The 22,384-nt window shown below is 38.4% G+C and overlaps 1 protein-coding gene across 1 annotated transcript; it reads right to left on the bottom strand.

Moving 5' to 3' along the window:
* Window positions 1–6,613: 6,613 nt before the first annotated feature.
* On the bottom strand, window positions 6,614–21,074 carry LOC135479018 (fas apoptotic inhibitory molecule 1-like). Its single transcript, XM_064758720.1, has 4 exons — window positions 20,983–21,074; window positions 9,806–9,930; window positions 8,515–8,564; window positions 6,614–6,855 (listed from the first exon to the last, which is right to left on the bottom strand). Exons 1-4 carry the CDS (start codon window positions 21,060–21,062, stop codon window positions 6,715–6,717), a joined length of 396 nt encoding a protein of 131 aa, XP_064614790.1. The 5' UTR covers window positions 21,063–21,074; the 3' UTR covers window positions 6,614–6,714.
* Window positions 21,075–22,384: the final 1,310 nt, after the last annotated feature.

Below are 22,384 nucleotides of genomic sequence, written 5' to 3'. Positions count from 1 at the left end.
TGTACAGGGACTGGCCTCTAGATACCACTGTACTGAGATTGGTGTCACATCTGGCTTCCCACAAGTCAGTTTAGGGAACAGCTGCTAGATCTGAGCGTAGTGAGACTGGTATTACCTCAGATCCTAGTTGGCTACAAGTCTGTACAGGGGACGGCTTCTATATTTGACTACAGTGAAATTGATGTTACCTCCGATCTAGACAGCCACAAGTCAGAATAGGAGACCAGCTACTAGATCAGACTGTAGCGAGATTGGCGATGCGTCAAATGTAGTAAGTCAGTGTATGGATTTATTTATTTATTTGAGCGTCGTCGATCACTCATCGCCTCCAAGGCACCACAAACTATGACAGTTGGGTCATTGTATGGAACGGCCCCTGAATGTGACAGCGGTGAGATTGGTGTTATTTTACATCTAGTATAAGCCACAAGTCTTTCAGCGAGCAGATACCTTCTGAATAGGTAAAGGTTAAAATGTCAGTATTAATTTCTGTATTTGATTGGTGTTTACGCCGTACTCGAGAATATTCCAGTTATACGATGGCATTATAGTGGGTGGGAAACCCACGACCATCCCTATGTTGCCGCCAGACCTTCCCAATTACGATCAAAGAGGAAGCCAACATGAGCTGGACTTGAACTCACAGCTACTACATTTTTGAGTGAGTGAATGAGTGAGTGAGTGCTGGGGTTTAACGTCTCTACATTTTTTTCTGAGAAATCCCTGAGTCATTGCGCCGCACTGGGATTTAACACTATGGGAGTTATATATAACATATCAGTTGTCAGAAAGTGTTTCACGCAGGTTTACACTGTATTTCTTGCAATGTGGACAACTATGAAGAAACTGAAACAATTTGAAGATAATGTTTCCTCCATGTTTTATTATTTTGGACATAGTGAAAGAGTTTTATTATATACAACTACATGTAGTTTAGGTCTATACACAAGTGAATTGAAACAAAACCAGTCACAATATACAGATGTTGAGTGAATGAGATTCAAAGCAATCGGTAAGTGAATTAAATCTAAAGCAATACCACTGCAAAGATGGTAAGTGAATTAAATCTAAAGCAATACCACTGCAAAGATGGTAATTGAATTAAACCAATAATATTACAAATGCGGCACCGTAATCAAATTAAACATAATTCAGAGACAAAATATAAATGGTAAGCGATATAAACCAAAACAGAACACAACAAAGATAGCAAGTTAGTGTAACGAACCTAAACACATCACCCACAACTTACTTATTGATTTGATTCGTGTGTGTGTGTTGTTGTTTTTTTTACGCCGCACTCAAGAATATTTCACCTATACGCCGGCGGACAACATTACGGTTGGATGAAACCCACGCCGAATTGCAGGTTTCTAACAGACCTTCCCACGTACATCGTGAGAGGCAGCCAGCATGGTCTCACAGGGACAGCAATAACGTCATCAAATAAAGAGAGTAAGGGTAGTGTAACGAACATAAACACAGCACAAGCAATGCGGAAGGCGGTAAATATAAGTGCATGATTCAAGTTATACACAAAGCTATACATGAAGAGGTAAAAGTCAGGAAATATTTAAATAGTTTATGCCCAAAATTAGTTTAAAAAAAAAACACGATAGAGGTGGATAAAATCCTCTCCTGCTAAAATGCACGTTTTAGCCATACGGTATGTGATCAATTGATTGCTTGATATACAAAATATATTTAAGTATAGGTAGACGGTATAACACATCTGTAACGAAGATACGTTTATTTGCTTCGTGCGAATACACATTACATGTGGTAACACATCGGAAACGCTGATGCCTTTGCTCGCCAGATACACATTGCAGTCCAGATCACACCTGTATCACAGGTAAGATTTGTTCACTTTTAGGCACACAGTAGAGCTGATAACAGATCCGTAACACAAATACGCTTGCTCGCTAGATTACACATTACAGTTGATGACACATCAGTAATTCAAATACGTCTGCTCACTACCTACACATTGCAGCCCATGGCGCAGCATTAACACAAATACGCTTGCTCGCTAGATACACATTACTGCTGATAACACATCAGTAACACAAATACGCTTGCTCGATAGGTACACATTACTGCTGATAACACATCAGTAACACAAATACGTTAGCTCGCTAGGTACACATTGCAGCTGATAACAAATCAGTAACACAAATAGGTTAGCTCGCTAGGTACACATTACTGCTGATAACACATCAGTAACACAAAAACGTTAGCTCGCTAGGTACACATTGCAGTTGATAACAAATCAGTAACACAAATACGCTTGCTCGATAGGTACACATTACTGCTGATAACACATCAGTAACACAAATACGTTAGCTCGCTAGGTACACATTACTGCTGATAACACATGAGTAACACAAAAACGTTAGCTCGCTAGATACACATTACTGCTGATAACAAATCAGTAACACAAAAACGTTAGCTCGCTAGATACACATTACTGCTGATAACGCATCAATAACACAAAAACGTTAGCTCGCTAGGTAGACATTGCAGCTGATAACACATCTGTAACATAGATCTGTAGATTTCCTAGCTACATACATGTACACATTGTCACCGACAACAGGTGTGCGTGTAGCGACAGTACGTTTTTGTGTTTTACACATTAAAGGACACAAACACGTCTGAAAAAGACCTATAGACACGGTAATTTTCTAGGTGCATATTTGTTACAGTTCTGTAACAAAGAATCCTCTGGTGATAGTGAAACACTGCAGATCGTGACAAGTAAAGCAAATTAGGAACACTACTTCTATCACAGGCCTTTTTCTCATATGCACTATCCGTATGACGTCATTAGGGTGACGTCACGTGATCACGCGGGGTTAAATGCGAACCATAACTGCAGCCTCTACTTCAGCTGATACCGTAAAAGTGCGCGGTTTAAAAACACAACACTGCTGAGAATAACAAAGGTTTGTCACCTTCTCGTCTCGTGTTAATTCTTTTAATTCTGTCGTTTCAGTAAATGAGACGGTAATAATGGCATTTTACATTTCTCGTTGTGCTCGATGTACTGGCATATTCAGTATTCAGGTTCTAGTGGACCCTGATAAGGATTCTTAAAACTTGGTGTTAGAAAAGTACCGAGCAATATGCATCAAGGGATAAAGGACCGATGTAACACCTGGGACTTTTTTGGGGGGGGGGGGGGGGGAGAAGGGGGGGGCTAGGAGTAGGGATGTATCGAAAATTGCTCCTTTTCCAAAACACCTTGGTAATGACAATTTTTCAGACTTACTTCTATACTTTTTGTCCTTAATAAATTCATAAAAAATATTTATTCATAATATTTATCAAAGATGAATCCCTGTTTGTGCGTGTGTTCATCAAACGTGTACCGCAAAGATGAATCCCTGTTTGTGCGTGTGTTCATCAAACGTGTAGGCCTATAACTTGTTATAGGTCAGTTTTTTTGCCCTCTATGTACATCCCAGTTATGCATTCCAGATCTGCTTGCAATGAATTAGGTTTATGCCTTACAGAACCAAAATTGTTTATGCTGAAATCATAGAGAAGAAGGTTTTATTGCACGGGTACTCCATTACTTTGTAAACATTGATGGCTAACTAAGTAATAGGTTCATAAAGAAATCAAGACGTTGTATTCTAACATCGTTTGTCAAAAAAGCAGAGAATCATTACGTCATTTAATCTTGACATAAAGAGGAATCGTTGACTTTGTATCCAACTGCCGTAACGGTGCCACTTAAGCATTTCATTGCAGTAAGACGAAGTGTGCCACTGCATAAAAAAGCTCTATTTACAAAATCTATGCAGAGTTCAAAATAAAAGGTACGCCGCTATATCACATGCACATATACATTGTACACATGACCAGTGTGTCATTAAAGGAGAGCAAAACATAAAAATGATGCCAAAATCAGATGCAAGAGCGTGTAATCTTATTCGCAAAAATAGACTGTTTGAAAAAAAAATTGCATGGTGGATATTTGGGACCACAATTTGGTATATATCGCCTTGGTATAATAATGTTCTAAATACGAATGAGCCGCATGTATAATAAATTTGTTTGACTGTGATTTCCTGTACATATCCAAAAACATGAACTCATGATGAAAATATTTATTAAAACATTAAAAATATGACTAGGATCAAAATCCAGCTGAAACACATTCTTTAATTAAAAGACCAAAGTCTAGTGCAAATATATATATTAAACATGTGTTACATATTCAGTTATAACATTATTAGACAAAGATAATATATACCAAGAGGTGGTCCCAAATACCCACCATGCCAAATTTTTTTCCAAGTATCGTTTCCTCTTTGAAAACTTTTTAAAGTTTTCGCCACCTTTAAATATGAAAAGTTCCATGGAGATGATAGTATACAGCAAAAACAATAGTTCACTACATGACATAAATAACAAGTTCTATAATGTCTGTATAATAATGTATAATTGCTTTATCATTTCAGTTCAAAAGAATGAACCAGCATGCCCTGTTTTTAGCGTTTATACGGTACCGTATGGTTACACTGCAGAGAGCCATTCGAATACAGACATATGGTTGGTTGTATGGGACGGCCTGGGCGTTACACTGCAGACACTCGTTCGTATACAAGTCTGTATAAAAATCGGCTTGCGTGTTACCCTATCTACGACCGATTTCCTGTACAACCGCGTAGTTGTAATTATCTCTCTTTTTACATTTACACAATGATCATTCCGGGTGAATCATACAAAAACCGTATTTCTGTATGACTGGCTGCAGCCGAAGGCGCCGTGTCTTATATTAGTAACAATGTATTCATTTAGTTACTGGGTTGGTATTTAATGCTGTTCCAAAAATACTTCACTTATAAGAGAGTGTAAGTTTATTGGTAAAGAAAAGCTCACAAGGCTTAGAAGAAACAAAATCACCCGACAATTCATGTATCTGAATTTCAAATTAAGCAACGAAATTCAGCACAATCTCGTATTGAAATGGCGCTTTCTCAAGACAAACTAAACTGCGCCTAAGCATACTTTAACTATTCAGTTCTAATACAATGTTTTGTTACATGATTTCATGATTTAATAATTAATTGATTTAATAATGAGCTGGTAAAATTAGATCTGTTTTTAAAAGCATACTCTTGTTATTGCGTAGATGCCATTGTTGTTTAGCAAATGTTTCTTTAATGCAACAGACGACAAAAATATTATATATAATATTATGTATAATTTTATATATATGTTATATGTTTACTTTTAATGAATAAATCAAAGCCATTCATCTTTGGCGCCAGATAGCATAGCCAGGTGCGACAAGGTATGCTTTTTCTGAACCTTTGTATATAAATATACAATCAAAGATTTTTAATATAATTTTGTATAAAAGTAAGACGTGAGGAATAGGTACGCCAAGATGCAAAATACTATTCACCGTCTGATTTTTCTTGACAGCGATTTGTTGAAATTTTTGAACTGGATATTTAAGGATTTAGACAAAAACCAGCCCAAAAAATACACATTTACATCGGCCTAGAATTCCAAAATAGCTGCCAATAACAAAGACTGATACTGGTTTCGAACCATAATCACCATGATGGGAAAATGCTGTTAATGCTCAGATTTTTCTCCATGGCCATAAATTCGATTGTGGTATAACAGTCAAAGGAGCCGGTCAACGTCAACACTATCAAGACCTTCTGAATTCAGAAATGATTGCCCCGTATTGACTTCAAACCCAGGCCACCATGATGGAAATATTGTCTTTCGCTTTCAAAAATAGATGTGCCTAAAGGTACAGTTTTTTTATGCAAAGCTTTATATCATTTAAACTGTATATACCCGTACATCTGTAAGTGTATATTTATGCGGCGTATTGCTTGGTTATGAAGAACCGGTATATCTGTATATTTATGAGGCGTATTGCTTGGTTTTGAAGAACCGGTATATCTGTATGTGTATATTTATGAGGCGTATTGCTTGATTTTGAAATACCGGTATATCTGAAAGCATATCAACGCGGTGTACAACTTTATCTTGAGAACCTGTACATCTGAAAGCATGTCTATGTGTTGTACTGGTTGACTTAGAACCGGTACGCAGTACATCAGGAAGCATATCTATGCGGTGTATTGCTTGATTTTGAAATACCGGTACATCTGAAAGCATATTTATGTGATTTAATGTTTGATTTTGAAGAAACGGTACATCTGAAAACATTATTTATGTGATTTGCTGCTTAAAATTGAAGAACCGGTACATCCGAAAGCATGTCAATGTTGTGTACTGCTTGATTAAAGAAGTGATACATCGTGGTACATCCTGGAAAATCTGCGTGTATAACTGTGTGCTGTAGACTACCAATCAGTTGTGTAGTACCGGTATATCATTGTCCATCAAGGCTTTGGAAAAAGTCATGTAACTGTTGGCCAGTTTTTAGAAAATGTTAAAGCAACCGATAGTTTCAAAAGCTTATGATACTCCAGTTTACGTTTAAATAAGAGGGCGCCATAAAATCGTTCATAGTGAGCAATAATGTTTTATAACAATAATATTAATAATAATAATAATAATAACAACAACAAACTTTTGTCAATCATGCTTGATTTTGTCACCATTTGTCTATACCAAAACACCTAAGTTCAATTATAACGTTCTGCTAAAGTCTTTAACCACATCACTTTTTGATCCTATTTTTCACACCAGCCAATGAGAGTTCAACGGTGGTCACTCGGGTATGGGATATCCGTCCACAGACAGGCAATGTATCATCCCGTCGCGACGAGACCCACTTGAGGTTGTCGTAATCCTTGCCTTGTGATCGCCAACCACAAAGTCGGTGACGCTTCCGTCGTCGGTGAAATCCGCCTGTTGAAGACAAGAAAAATCGACAATTAAAATAGTTTTAATTTCTGAACATTTAATTTTTCACGTTTTTAGTTCGGAAGAGAATTTACATTCCCGGTGAGGACCAGGCAATACCTGCATAGGTGTAGCTTTATGTTGGATATTTTGGTTCTTGAACATGTAGGCCTATATTTTCTTTGAAAAGGAGAAATATGTTTTCAATGTAAATGACTCTGAGTTGAATTGTGTTTAAACTTCTTTTAAGTCTTTAAACGTCTTTTGTGTTATAGTCTTTAAACGACTTCTGTGTTATAGCCTTTTAACGTCGTCTGTGTTATAGTCTTTAAACGTCGTCTGTGTTATAGTCTTTAAACGTCTTTTGTGTTTTAGTCTTTAAACGTCGTCTGTGTTATAGTCTTTAAGCGTCGTCTGTGTTATAGCCTTTAAACGTCTTCTGTGCTGTAGTCTTTAGACGTCTTTTGTGTTACAGCCTCTAAGCGTCTTCTGTGTTATAGCCTTTAAACGTCTTTTGTGTTATAGTCTTTAAACGACTTCTGTGTTATAGCCTTTAAACGTCTTCTATGTTATAGCCTTTAAACCTCTTTTGTGTTATAGTCTTTAAACGTCGTCTGTGTTATAGTCTTTAAGTGTCGTCTGTGTTATAGTCTTTAAACGTCTTCTCTGTTACAGCCTCTAAGCGTCTTCTGTGTTATAGTCTTTAAACGTCTTCTGTGCTGTAATCTTTAGACGTCTTTTGTGTTATAGTCTTTAAACGTCTTCTGTGTTATAGCCTATAAACGTCTTCTGTGTTATAGTCTTTAAACGTCTTTTGTGTTATAGTCTTTAAACGACTTCTGTGTTATAGCCTTTAAACGACTTCTGTGTTATAGCCTTTAAACGTCTTCTGTGTTATAGCCTTTAAACGTCTTCTGTGTTATGGTCTTCAAACGTATTTTGTGTGATAGTCTTTAAACGACTTCTTACGACAATTTATAGCCATAACATGAGCTCTGTTGTCAATTCTGTTCGTTAAGGCTTTCCTCAAAATAGCTCTAAAATCAGTCTTTTCTCCCTAGGAAGTGAAATAGCTGTTTAAATCCGATGTCAAGTTTACCATCCTGACCGCAGGCGAAATAAAGCGCAGCAAATTATTATGGGAAATTGTTCACATGTTGTCGTATTTTAAAGTGGAATGATGATGAAACGTCCTCTAGCCATCAAGGTGACCTTGTGGTTAAAACCATCCAGGAGCTGAGAGCTCAAGTCCAGCTCACGCTGGCATCCTCTCCGGTCGTACAAGTGAAAGTCTGACAGCAACCTGCAAATAGTCGTTGGTTTTCTCTCGCACCAGGTTTCGAGCACACGATCTCTTTGGTGAAGGGATTGATGGTCGTATAATGCCAACGCTTTAACCCGTCTGAACCTGAAGTTCAGAAGAAACCCCCGAACTTCGCTGGGTTCCGCATAACCCTCCCGACGTAAAGCAGCAGTCTCGGCGAAGAGAATCGTTAGAGCACTCAATCAGCAAAGGCTCACAGCGAGTAATTCAGACTAAAAGGTCTGTGGATATGCGTTCACTGACATGCACACTCACTGAAAACAACATTAAAAAAGGTTTTCTTATAATGCAGAAAAAAACACATCAAACAACGACTATAATGTGAGAAGATGGATTCTTACCCTGCATTCGATCCGAATCCCATTCAACGTTACATTCATAGAATCTATATCTGAAAAGAGATGAATATATATTTACAAAGGTTAGATATTTGTGGTACAGCAGTCTAGATCTATTGGGTACACAAGACTGGATCTTTGACACATATGTGACTGGATGTTTGGGGTAAACTACAGTGGATCTTTGGGGTGCACAAGACTGGACCCTGCGGGTACACCAAACTGGATCTTTGGGGTACACCACACTGGATCTTTGGGGTACGTGATTAGATTCTTGGGATAAATGTGACTGGATCTTTGGGGTACACCACACTGGATCTTTGGGGTACACCAGACTAGATTTTTTGGGTACACAAAACTGCATCTTTGGAGTACGTGGATAGATTTTTTGGGGGTGGAAGTTACTGGATCTTTGAAAAACATGTGACTGGATCTTTGGGGTGCACGAGACTGAATCTTTGAGAAACATGTGACTGGATCTTTGGGGTACAAGTGACTGGATCTTTGGGGTACAGGTGACTGGATCTTTGGGCTACACCAGACTAGATCTTTGGGGTACACAAGACTGGATTTTTGGGGTGCACCAGACTGGATATTTGGGGTACACGTGACTGGATATTTGGGGTACGCGTGTCTACGGCATTTTCAAGATGTCATCGTAGGTTTCCCGCGCGCAAACTGAACTCGACTCAATTCTCCTGTGCCCACTGAAGACAACCCAGCAGTTTCCCTTGTACATACCGGAACGTGGACCGTTACTTTTCAATGGATTCACTCATGACGTCACCCTTAGGGTAGTTTTGAGATCGAACTCTTATCGCTAAAGGTATCAAAAGTACTGCTGTATCACTTGTCAAAAATGTTAAACAACTTTCATTGACATTAATGTACCGATCACCTGTCACATCGTGTTCCAGGGGCGTAAATGACATCTTTTTTGTCCAGGAACTTCCCATGTACACAAACATTCAGCTCAAACTTTTCAGCAAAAAACTTTTTGACAATTTTTTTCTCAGACGCCAGTGTTATTTTATACATGTGTGTAAATAATAATATGGCTGCCTAACATTTCTGACAGGTCACGTGGTACAGCAGGTTTATTCCCCGCATTCATGTACTTAATATCTCACCCCATTCTCAGATATCGATCGTGAAAAGCTGATGACAAACACGTGAACTGGATATGTCATACCCGAATCCACATGGAAAGAACGGCTTCCTCACGAAACAACCCTGCATGAATGACCGCTGAGTATTTTCTACATAAAAACCCTGAAGACCACGATGTACTTACTAAAGACGACCCCGTAGGGCTGATCTTCCAGCATGAATGTCCAGACCCGTGTAGTGGCCGTCTGAGGGGGAAGGGGCCCGATACTGTCCGCTAAAGCCGCCACTTCTGCCTCCTTCAAACGGCGCCTGCAATATTGTCAAAACATTAAATAGCTTCTTCCAGAGGCATTTAGGAATTGGGATGGTATAGATTGACAGAGGCATTACTTATGGATAACAACTCCTGCATTTATTGTGTTGGTGACGTTTCGATGTAGGTTCTTACATCGTTATCAAACCATATGGTTTCGAAAGGGTTAGACAGATAGCCTGCTGACAATGTTAAACAGATAACCTGTTAATAGGGTTAATGAGGGAACGTGCTGATAGAGTTAAACAGATAATCTGCTGACAGCGTTAAACAGGTAATCTGCTGATAGGGTTAAACAGATAATCTGCTGATAGGTTAAACGGATAATCTGCTGGTAGGGTTAAACAGATAACCCGAAATAGGGTTGAACATATAACCTGCTGAAAAGGTTAAACAGATAAAACAATAAGGGATTAAACAGATAATCTGCTGATAGAGTGAAACAGATAAACAATAATGGGGTTAAATAAATAATCTGCTGATGGGGTTAAACAGATAACCTACTGATAGGGTTAAACACATAAACCGAAATGGGGTTAAACAATAATCTGCTGATAGGGTTAAACAGATAGCTTGCTAATAGGGTTAAACATATAATCTGTTGATGGGGTTAAACATATAGTCTGCTGATAGGGTTAAACAGACAAAACTAGAAGGGGTTAAACAAATAATCTGCGTTTAGGTTAAACAGATAATCTGTTGATAGGGTTAAACACATAGCCAGCTGATAAGGTGAAACAGATAATCTGCTGATAGTGTTAAACAGATAACCTGTTGATAGAGTTAAACAGATAACCTGAAATAGGGTTAAGCACAGAACCTGTTCGTGGAGTTAAACACATAACCTGCTGATACGGTTAAACAGATAAACCAAAGTGGTGTTAAACAAATAATCTGCCAATAGAGTTAAACAGATAACCTGCCAATAAAGTTAAACAGATAACCTGCCAATAGAGTTAAACAGATAACCTGCCAATAGAGTTAAACAGATAACCTGCCAATAGAGTTAAACAGATAACCTGCCAATAAAGTTAAACAGATAACCTGTTGATAGAGTTAAACAGATAACCTGCCAATAGAGTTAAACAGATAACCTGCCAATATAGTTAAACAGATAACCTGCCAATAAAGTTAAACAGATAACCTGCCAATAGAGTTAAACAGATAACCTGCCAATAAAGTTAAACAGATAACCTGTTGATAGAGTTAAACAGATAACCTGCCAATAGAGTTAAACAGATATAACCTGCCAATAGAGTTAAACAGATAACCTGCCAATAGAGTTAAACAGATATAACCTGCCAATAGAGTTAAACAGATAACCTGCCAATAGAGTTAAACAGATAACCTGCCAATAGAGTTAAACAGATAACCTGCCAATAGAGTTAAACAGATAACCTGCCAATAGAGTTAAACAGATAACCTGCCAATAGAGTTAAACAGATAACCTGCCAATAGAGTTAAACAGATATAACCTGCCAATAAAGTTAAACAGATAACCTGCCAATAAAGTTAAACAGATAACCTGCCAATAAATTTAAACAGATAACCTGCCAATAAAGTTAAACAGATAACCTGCCAATAGAGTTAAACAGATAACCTGCCAATAGAGTTAAACAGATAACCTGCCAATAGAGTTAAACAGATAACCTGCCAATAGAGTTAAACAGATAACCTGCCAATAGAGTTAAACAGATATAACCTGCCAATAGAGTTAAACAGATAACCTGCCAATAAAGTTAAACAGATAACCTGCCAATAGAGTTAAACAGATAACCTGCCAATAAAGTTAAACAGATAACCTGCCAATAGAGTTAAACAGATAACCTGCCAATAGAGTTAAACAGATAACCTGCCAATAGAGTTAACCACATAACCTGCTGATGGGTTAAACACATAACCTGCTAATAGGGTTAATGAGAGAACGTGCTGAAAGAGTTAAACAGACGATCTGCTGACAGCGTTAAAGAGATAATCTGACTGGAGTTACAAATAACGTGGAATATGTTTTAGCATATACATATAGCCTGTGATAGGATTTAAGCGGTGCACAAAGGTAAACAGATAAACGGAAAATGTGAAATCCTGTTTTAATGTTAACGTAGAATGGGCTTAAATATAAAGATTACAAGATGGGTTAACAGATAATCGGCAATAGTGTTGAACACATAATCGGCAATAGGGTTTAACAGATAATGCGCAATAGGGTTAGAGATAACCTGAAATAGGGTTTAACAGATAATCTGCAATAGAGTTAAAGATGACTTGAAATAGGATGTATCCAAAAATCAGCATTACGATTAAGCAGATATCCTTAAATAGGGTTGACTGCTTTAACAATAAATTAATATATTAATTTATTTACTTATTTGTTCATTTTTTTACTTTGATTTCATTTTGGTTTAACTAAGGAATTTTTGACTGATTCCTTGGCGTTCAGTTTCGTGGGTGAAGGGCAAAGATGGACAGATATGCGCATCACGCTTGTGGAACTGAACTAAACCTGGTTTGAACTACCAACTGGTTTGATCTAGCGATAGAAAAACAAGAATGTTAACCAGTTGTTGTTAAGCACCCGCTCATGTTACAATATCCAGTATTTACGCATATATCAAAGCAACGTGCTGATGGTCGCGGGTTTCCCCAGGGCTCTGCACGTTTCTTCCCACCATAATGGTGACCGGCGGCGTGTAAGTGAAATATTCTTGCGCACGGCGTGAAACGTCAATCAGATAAATAAATATATCACAGCAGCATTCTGTGCTGGCTGGCTGGCTTGCTACCTCTCCAGCCATATGTGGGAAGGTCTGTCAGCAACCCGTTTAGTACACCAATCAGTTATGAATAAATAAATGAACGAATAAATAAATAAATCTGTGATGGCTTCCTTACTTTCTAACTGTTGAGAGGTTCAGTATACAGATAACCCAGCACCTAAGCATTTAAGATCAGGTGTGATAGATGTACACGGTCAGCATAGAACCATGTATTTACAGTTACTAGACAGACGGAATTATCAAGTGATTGGTATCGATTTGCTCAGATCACGTTATTGTGGGGAAACGCTAACCATATAACCGAGTTCTGCATAAAACATGACTAACGCGTGCTTCCGATGAACCCAGCTCCGGTGTTGTCACGTAGGCCTACAACTGACGACAGAGATAATGTCTGACCACGGTGGCAAAAGTTCTCCCAACAGGCCCAACAATCGTCCATTAATTTGCGATATCAATAATACACATTATGTATCGATTGTATAGGCTGGGATACATTACAAGAAACGTAATGCCTGTTTGCAGATCGACATACAATACATATTATTGTACATTAATTTCGTGAGAATTATTTGAACTCTGGTGCTTGTTGTCCATTCGCTTTACAGTCACTAAACCTCAAAGTCAATAATCATAACATCCATTACACCCAAACCAGTCAAAAACTTTCTGATAAATCTTTCTTACTAAACGCAGTTTTATACACAGAAAATACATTTTAATATTAGTGGAAGTGTCTAAATCACAGATAAGGCCGCACAACGATAAAGTAGGCCCAATATCTACAGTAAAATTTCACATGTCTTAGGCCGATATGATCCACGTAACACGTGTACGTTATAGGCCAATGGAAACCCATTTTACGTCTTCCGTCACCAAGCAGTGAATAATACCCAATTATCCAATATGCGACCGTGAACTTCGTATTCTGTAACCGAGATCAAGATTCAACCAGTACCTTTTGGTTGAAAATGAGAGTGTATTAACTCATTCACTTATTTTAAAAAAGTATATTTATCGTGAAAAAAAATGACCATTATATGTATATTTTTGGAATCCTGAATACTTTGTTTTTTCAGATTAAAATTGAAATTCGTAATATACCCATTTTAATGTAAAAGAATGCATAAATACCGAATTATGAGGATCATGTTGATTATGACGGAGAGTTTTTTGAACAGTGTACAAGAAAGATGCCACTCAGTTGGGTTGCTTTACCTGAATTGATCGTGAATTGCGGTACATCACCTAAAAAAACTCGCTCTTTGTCAGCTATGTGTTTTCCACTCCTTATGGCCTTACCGACAGGCACCAGCAAGCTGACTTTTAGATTCAGACATTTGCTGTACAGTATAAGTTTATATCGACAGCTACCCAACAACCTACAGCACAGAACAAAGGGGCAAATCAGTCTCCCCTGACGATGTCCATATGTTTTCAAAAGGATCCCAGATTCAACTTGAAATGGGGAGTGGTTGCTCATTGTCTGAGATTTTCCCAGTAATTCTGGGCTTTAGGGTAGTCATTAAAACTGTTGTGAGAAATCGACTTTTCACCCACAGTAATACAGCCGTCAAGAACACAAAAGCGAAAAGACTTGTGCAAGGTACAATGGTGAGTCTAGACAAGGGATTCTATACAGGAGATTATATACAGGGGATTCTGTACAGGAGATTCTATGCAGGGGATTCTGTACAGGAAATTTTATGCAGGGGATTCTGCACAGGAGATTCTGTACAGGGGATTCTGTACAGGAAATTTTATGCAGGGGATTCTGCACAGGAGATTCTGTACAGGGGATTCTATACAGGAGATTCTATACAGGGGGTTTTATACAGGGGATTCTATACAGAAGATTCTGTACAGGGGATTTTATGCAGGGGATTCTATACAGGAGATTCTATACAGGGAATTCTATACAGGAGATTCTATACACGGGATTCTATACACGGGATTCTATACAGGAGATTCCATACAGGAGATTCTATACAGGGGATTCTATACAGGAGATTCTATACACGGGATTCTGTACACAGGATTCTATACACGGGATTTTATACAGGAGATTTTCGGCCAAAAGCGACTGCGACGATATTGTCTTGCTGCCAGCATTATGCTGTCTATAAAATCACTCACTTACTACCAAAGCTGTCTTTAACCAGTGACACGAAAAACCACGAGCTTTACACCTTGATATGTTGGACGTTTATATTATTTCAAGGAAAATGCAATTAGAATACTTTTTGTGATTCACAATGTTAAAATTCCATAAGCTTGCTTGGGACACCAAGAACTCATTGCTTCCGGTGACGTCATCATTTCTGCAAAAACGAAGGCATGATGGAAACTTCGAGAGTCCAGTATGTTTTGGCGGAGAGCGATACCAGTTACCTTAAATGTAATCGACTTTACATGAAACCCTTTTTTATACTGCCACATGTGAAATTGTTTTTAAGTTTTAGCATAATACAACCTTAATAAATGTTTAATTTAATTAATAAGTTAATTAGTTTTATCTCTTATAGTATATGATCTAACGACAGCGTTCAGAGTTCGGTGTTAGGAAATTATTTTATAAAAATACAGTGTCGTCTACTCTTTGTAGGTTGTGCTGCTGCGAGGAGTTTGTTCTAACCGCTTTTTGGTGCAGCTTTTGTAAAGCGAATTACACTCCATGCTCACTTGTTTTTGAATAATCATGGCATCACCCGAAGCAATGAGTCTTATCCTCGAAATCAGAAAAAGTATTCTACCTGCATTTTATTTCCAAGAATATGGACGTCCAACACATCGATGTGTAGAGCCTGTCGTGCTACGCGTCACTAAAAGACAATTTTGCTAACGCCTTTAACTGACTTCACACGGAGATGAATGCTTTCATAATGCTTTTACAATCTTGCTTTCTCTTTTGTCCTGGAATATTATAGTCACAGATACCACCATCGTTAGTAGCCAATTAACCCTATTAAAATGGTAATGAGGTGTATAAAAAGTTACAATGCGACGCGACTTGCGATTTCTTAAGTCACCCAAAAAGTATTGAGCACTGCTTTACATGCCTGCTACCATTCACTCGACCCGTTCTTACAGTTATACTCCTCACAGCGTATGCGTCGCTCTGTACCTTCCGCTTTACATCACTGCCACCATTAGCAAATTTTGTACAGAAATCGCGAACAACGCCAATCGAGGTCACTGGGGTCACGGTGATGAGGCAGGAAGTGGTGTCAGAAAACAAACAATCCGTCTCAACATTTGCCTGCTATAATACTTTATACACAGGCATTCTCTTTTTCTAGAGTATGTGCCACCTGATTCTTATAAAATCCGATAACAATTTTATTGACGAGTGCTTAATAAATAGTCCGCGGGAGGACACACGTGATGAGGCTAAGCCTGCGTGCGTCTCACTGGCCCCAAAGGTCAAGCTTGTCTGTTGGTGGCAGCGTGCAGCGATGTGAAGCGAAAGGCCGAAGGCGACGTAAGGAGTATGGGTTACAGTTCCAAGAAACACAGAGGGGAATTTCCCAAAATGTTGTTGTCGTGGCACGCTATTTAATGAGTGAGCCGCCTAAGGCGAATATCTTATACTGTTAGAGTGTATGAGATGGCCTGGTAAGCATTACAGGACATGATAAACATTATGATTTCATTTCTGTGACCTAAATTTGCTAAACAGATAATCTCTAGCACAATCTCTTTTAAAAATACAATACAGAGTAGCTGTCCAGGGCATATTTTTTATCTCAACCAGTCAAAATACTTCATTAGTTTCTGCCTTAATCTGAAATTTAAAATCCTTGCCCTAAAATTTTTTCCATACAAAAAGCCAAAAGCAATGCACGATGCCAAGCGATACAGGAGTCTGTGTATGGTTAGCAGGCTATCACCGGGACAAGTTTTTGTGTATCGTTACCAAGCTATTACCTGTACCGGTGTTTGTCTTTGTATGCTTACCAGGCTATCACCAAGACAGGTGCCTTTGTATAGTTACCAATCTATCACCAGTACAGGTGTCTGTGTATGGTTACCAAGCTATCACCAGTAGAGGTGCTTGTGTATGGTTACCAAGCTATTACCTGTACAGGTGTCTGAGTATGGTTAGCAGGCTATCACTTGTACCGGTGTTTGTCTTTGTATGCTTACCAGGCTATCACCAAGACAGGTGTCTGTGTATGGTTACCAAGCTATCACCAATACAGGCGTCTGTGTATGGTTACCCAGCTATCACCAGTACAGGCGTTTGTGTATGGTTACCAAGCTATCACCAGTACAGGCACTTGTGTACAGTCACCAAGCTATCACCAGGACAGGTGTCCGTGTATGGTTACACGGGTTGTGGCGTGGCCATATATAGATACGAAGTACAGAATTTCGATTTTAGAGACGTCACTGCAGCTTGCTTGTAAAACAACAAAAATTCGTCTTTGTGTTATACATGGGAGCTTTATATCGGAAACCATCCACGGACGAATAGTATTGGAAGGCCTAAAATCATTCTACTAGAAATTCTGTTTCCTGTATCCCTGGACCATTTGTCAACAATCGCCATGCTCTTTGCACTACTTTTTCCCCGCTTGGAAGCTTCCTGAGGTAGAGCACTGCAGAATAAAATCAATGGCGGACGAACCACCAGGTAAAACTGCCTACAACCGGAAACGCCCCGCTTGATGTTGCATTCAGAAAAACCGGAAGTGGTAGGGCGAGCACTGAAGGTGACAAGCGTCATGTGGTGTTACAGAAGAAAAGGGGGATGAACACAACTTCACCAAAGTCAGACGACGGCCAAATGATGACTTATTAATCATTGAAATCTGTTGTTGACAAACAAACACATCCATTCCAACCCAAAAATCAAAACAAATACAAACCTATGACTCTTCCGGGGAACGTAAACGAAATAAGGACCATATTATCACTTTAGCTTTTGCCCGAATATAAATTCTGTATTTTGTTGGTTATGAAGTCATCGATTGCTGGTGATGCACAGTGACCACACTGGTGCCGATGGAGCTTTTGTAGGTTCAAAACAAAACTGAAATTCAAATATGTATTGTGTATGACACGGTTATATTGGAAGCCTTCCACGGACAAACAGGACGGCATGTTTTGGAAGCTCTGAAATTACTTAACAACAAGTTTGTTTTACAATATCCCTCGATCAATTGTTGACGATCGCACCGCTCTTTACACTACTTTTTCCGCCGACAAGCTTCCTGAAGCGAAACACCAAGGAATATAATCGATGTTGAACGAACTTTCAGGTAAAACTGCCGTAGACAGGAAACTGTCAAATGCATTCACAAGAACCGGAAGCGCGATTCCTGCAGATGACCTGTGTCATGTGGTATCACTCAAAGGTGATAAACAGCACTTTGCAAAAGATATTCCCGCGTCAGGCAAAGTCTAAGTAGTGCATTATTAATCTATGAAAACTGGCGACAAGTTGTTCAGTACTAGAAAGTACCACAGTCATTCTAACCAACATTTGAAAAACAAATATAAAACCAGGTCCACTTCGGGTAAACACACAATAACATTCAATCGGGAGGTGTTGCTAAGTAAGTTGACGTGAAACGAATGTATGTTACTGCTCAAAGGACGCTTTCAACAAAGTTTAGCTTGTCACGTAGCTCTAATGCGATTGGTTTGCAAGAGCCAGTTAGTTAACTACCAAATCCTGAACAAAAAACAGAGCTATTTGAACAAATGTCATTATTGCGGGTTCACAAAGCAACCTGGATGAAATCTTATATATACAAACTGATTGTACGAATACATTGTTTGGAAATCAAAATTATCAGAAATGAAAAGTAATTAATCTGCATAACTGAATTGAACTGTTTTTCACAAGGATACGAATTTTAAAGGCTAAATTACACTCAAAATGTCCAGCTGTTATTGTGTACATGTATAGACGCAGTGCCCAAACCAATTCTAAAGTAAAATCTACCCTATTGCCTTTGTTCATATGTGCCCTTACAGCTTATTTCCCGTTACAAAAAAATATGAGTCAAGAGTCCCGTCACATGCTCGGCAATGATTTTACATTTGAATTGCACTATCCCAGTTGTGACTAGTCAGATCCAGACCGCACAGCGCAAATTATCCAATGAAACTGGACGTTATATATATTAATTCTATTATCGTAGATTTCTCTTGTGCTACAAGAAGTCTTTTATGGATTTGTGGCCTACAAATTTGCCTAAGAGATATACCCGTTTAGAATTAAGGTCTTGAGTGTTACTTCGTAAAACAACGTGTGTGAGTTTCCCTCAAAATGGTCACCAAATTAGCATAAATCTAGAGATACTTTCAGTACTTACAAATGTGCCCAAACCCTATAGATCATTGTCAGTTCATTGAAGGTGGCCCTAGACTTCACAATTTAATAAATTTGCATTTTCTATCCATCCTCTGTCCATAAACCATCAGATTTCAGGCCATTGTCCAATCTGTGCTTCCCAGAGTAGACACCTTCTTGCCTCGACTGCAACAGTCATTAGTCCTTGGGTTTCCTTATTCTCTGATTCTCGAGTTTTTCTGCCTAGTCACCTTACCATTTTCATACATAGTAATAGGTATATCTCGACTGGCGATATCATTAAAATATTTGAACATGACATCAGCTAGGCAAGAGAGACAAGTCATTTTAATATAATTTACAGTGAATAATGTTGTTTATGTATTCTGTTGCCCGGTTTCCTACCACCACAATGCTGGCCGCTGTCGTATAGGTGAAATATTCTTGAGTACGGTGTAAAACATTAAATATATAAATAAAAATATTTTCCTGTGCTTTAATTCAGATATTCTCAGTTCTACTGATGTATTTATTTATTTTTTTATTCATTTATTTATTTATTTATTTGATAGGTGTTTTACGCCGTACTTTTATATTTCACTTATATTTCACTTATACGACGAAGGCCACCATTATGGTGGAGGGAGGGGGACATGGCAGAACCCTGGGGAAACCCACGACCATCCGTAGGTTTGTTGACAGACCATAGCACGTACAATAGCAAAAACTTTAGGCTGTACACTATAGTACATATACTGCATATAAACATTAGGACATACAGCATTATTTTCCATTACACTTTCGAATTTTCACCGTTATTCATGAAAAGGGAATTTATGCATAATGACACATTTTACGGACACATAATGTCAGCTAAAACTAGGACAGAATGTTTATGATGGAAGGATAATATTACCCCAGCATCATTTAAGGTTGTATACCCACGCCTTTTTCTATTAGCGAATTAGCTGTTGATAAATTCCTCTGATCTCGACTGACGTTCTAACGCCATAAATATCTCATTTCAGATAACCTTATTAAATAGTAATTTACAGATGAATCCTGATCTCCAGGTGATCGATGATCAAATTTAAATTCCAAACTTAAATTCATTTTATGTAATTAACTATTATGAAAGTGTTGTAAAAAAAACAGTTTGACAATTAGTTAGAAAACTTACTCTTCCAAATCGAAAAAGTCGGGCATTTCATCTGAACTGAAACAGATCCTTTAAATTCGAAATATATTACGCATTGTCCGAAATCTATGATACAATGCACCTCTGTCTGGGTAGTGTTGTTTTATGAACTCGAAAAGTATTGTTAACGAATTTAACAATATTCTAATAACATTCTCTTCAAACGTCTGATGTTTGATAACACCACATGCATGTACTTGAATCAACCATTCCAGGCAGCAAGTAAGTATATATAGCAAAACGTTTGTATCGCATTGTAGTGTTGATTTTTTTTCATCAGTATTCTTATTCCAGTGGTTATATGAAGCCAAAACTGTAAATCCTATGAACATGACGTTAAACAAAAAAATAATTACATGTAAATAAGAAAATAAAAACCAAAAGTACATCATTTGTGGTTGAAGAGAGGGTGATTATATCTATTGTGTGGTGGTTTCTTGTATACCTCACACAAATTACTGCTCGTCGAAGAACATCCATCATATGTATCTAACTGTTTTAAATGCAATCCAGAAATCAACCGAATTCCTTCTTGAAAAAAAGAGCAAAATTTTGTATCTTACATTTTCCTTTATAATAACATACGACACCAGTTCAAAATATGAAACCATAATCCGCAAGAATTCTGTATGTATGAAATGTATAAAAGAGAATACAGGCTCTTTTCGTTGCCATATACAGTTCCGTTCAGAGAACTGCAATAGTATCGTATAAATAGTATTATATATATAATGGAGGCAAATGGCTGCTGAGCGTGATGTGTGCCTACCGTTTTTCCGCCTTCCTCTTTCTGGCTCGCTCTAAGGCTTTCCTGGAGGAATTCCTACACGCCGTCAGAATTACTGACATTCTCAGCCTTCTTGATTGTCAACAATCGTATAAAACCTGAAAATCTACTGAAAGCTCACTATGTCCCGACCCAGACGCAGTGTACAGGTAAAGGATCTCAACCGCTTCTGGCCTAGCCGTTGGGGAGGGCGATACCTGTGCTGGGATCGCATGCGGCAACCTCTGAGACTGCGCCGTTACGATCAAAACCTCTGCCGCACGGCACTACTTTCACCCGTTTAATTTGTTAGCGTGCCGATCTACTTTGTCAACTAAACATAATAAGATTGGCTGCAAACCGAAATAGAAGGAGATATATACATAAAGGCTTCTTATCGACCTGTTACTTTCCCAATAAGAGTAGGAATTTTCAAACATACGTTATGCGGCTCGTTAAACTCTGAAGCCGAGATGGTTTAACAGTAACCGTGAGGCTGCGCGCAGTTTGGGATTCTCTATTGCTGGCGCTGACAGTGTCTATATTGATTGTAAAAACTTGGAGCTTGCCCGATCTGTCGAGGGACAGGTGGTAACTAAGCTACCATCGTGGAAATAGAAAGCTTATTGATCAGCTATTCTTGCTATAGCTGCCATGTTCGACCCGTTCCTACCCGTACGATGATTTCCATCTCGGACTAGTACATTCTCGCATCTGTGTGCTGCTCCTAACTATTGACGGCTCAAGTTGGAATAAACAAATGCGTAACTGAAAGCGCGCTGCTCATTGAGTAACGACTTTAATTTGCTTTTCAAAAGGACAAGCTACTTCCGGCAGCCATAATGCCATGCGCGCACTTTGAATATACATGTAAACATAACAATCTCCTTTCTTCTTATCTATCTTTTTGTTGCTGTTATTGTTGTTAAAATCAATGGCTTGAAGTCGAATTTGTCATCAACAGCCAAAGTTAAATCTACTGTTATCGCTGATTGCATTTTGTATGCTATGGCGCCGGATATGTAGCTATGCAATTTGAACAATAAATAAAAGTGATTTTCCCCACCGATCACAATTTGCCTGTCTATAGGCATATACGTGCTCGTACACCAATCATTGCATACCAAGGCACTTTCTTATCTTTATGCATCTACAAATTTTTTGTACCGGGTAGGTAAGCCCTGATTTCATATAAAGATCACTCAGTGCCAAACTTCATACGTTGCTTTTGTTCCCCATGAGTCAGTTAGCTCCTGTTTTCATATAAAGATTACTCAGTGCTAAACTTCATACGTTGCTTTTGTTCCCCATGAGTCAGTTAGCTCCTGTTTTCATATAAAGATTACTCAGTGCCAAACTTCATACATTGTTTTTTCCCCGCTTGAGTCAGTTAGCTCTTGTTTTC

The sequence above is a fragment of the Liolophura sinensis genome, chromosome 12 (genome assembly GCF_032854445.1).
Source record: "Liolophura sinensis isolate JHLJ2023 chromosome 12, CUHK_Ljap_v2, whole genome shotgun sequence".
NCBI classification, from domain to species: domain Eukaryota; kingdom Metazoa; phylum Mollusca; class Polyplacophora; order Chitonida; family Chitonidae; genus Liolophura; species Liolophura sinensis.
Note: the sequence above shows the minus strand (reverse complement) of the source record. Positions and strands in the feature narration are given on the sequence as shown.

Excerpts from the sequence above, each read along its gene's own strand:
- LOC135479018 (XM_064758720.1), bottom strand. The coding sequence starts at position 21,062 with ATGTCAGTAATTCTGACGGCGTGTAGGAATTCCTCCAGGAAAGCCTTA. Across the intron at positions 8,565-9,805 it reads GCCCTACGGGGTCGTCTTTA|ATATAGATTCTATGAATGTA; the intron begins GTAAGTACATCG and ends ATCTCTTTTCAG. Across the intron at positions 6,856-8,514 it reads GGATTCGGATCGAATGCAGG|GCGGATTTCACCGACGACGG; the intron begins GTAAGAATCCAT and ends TGTCTTCAACAG.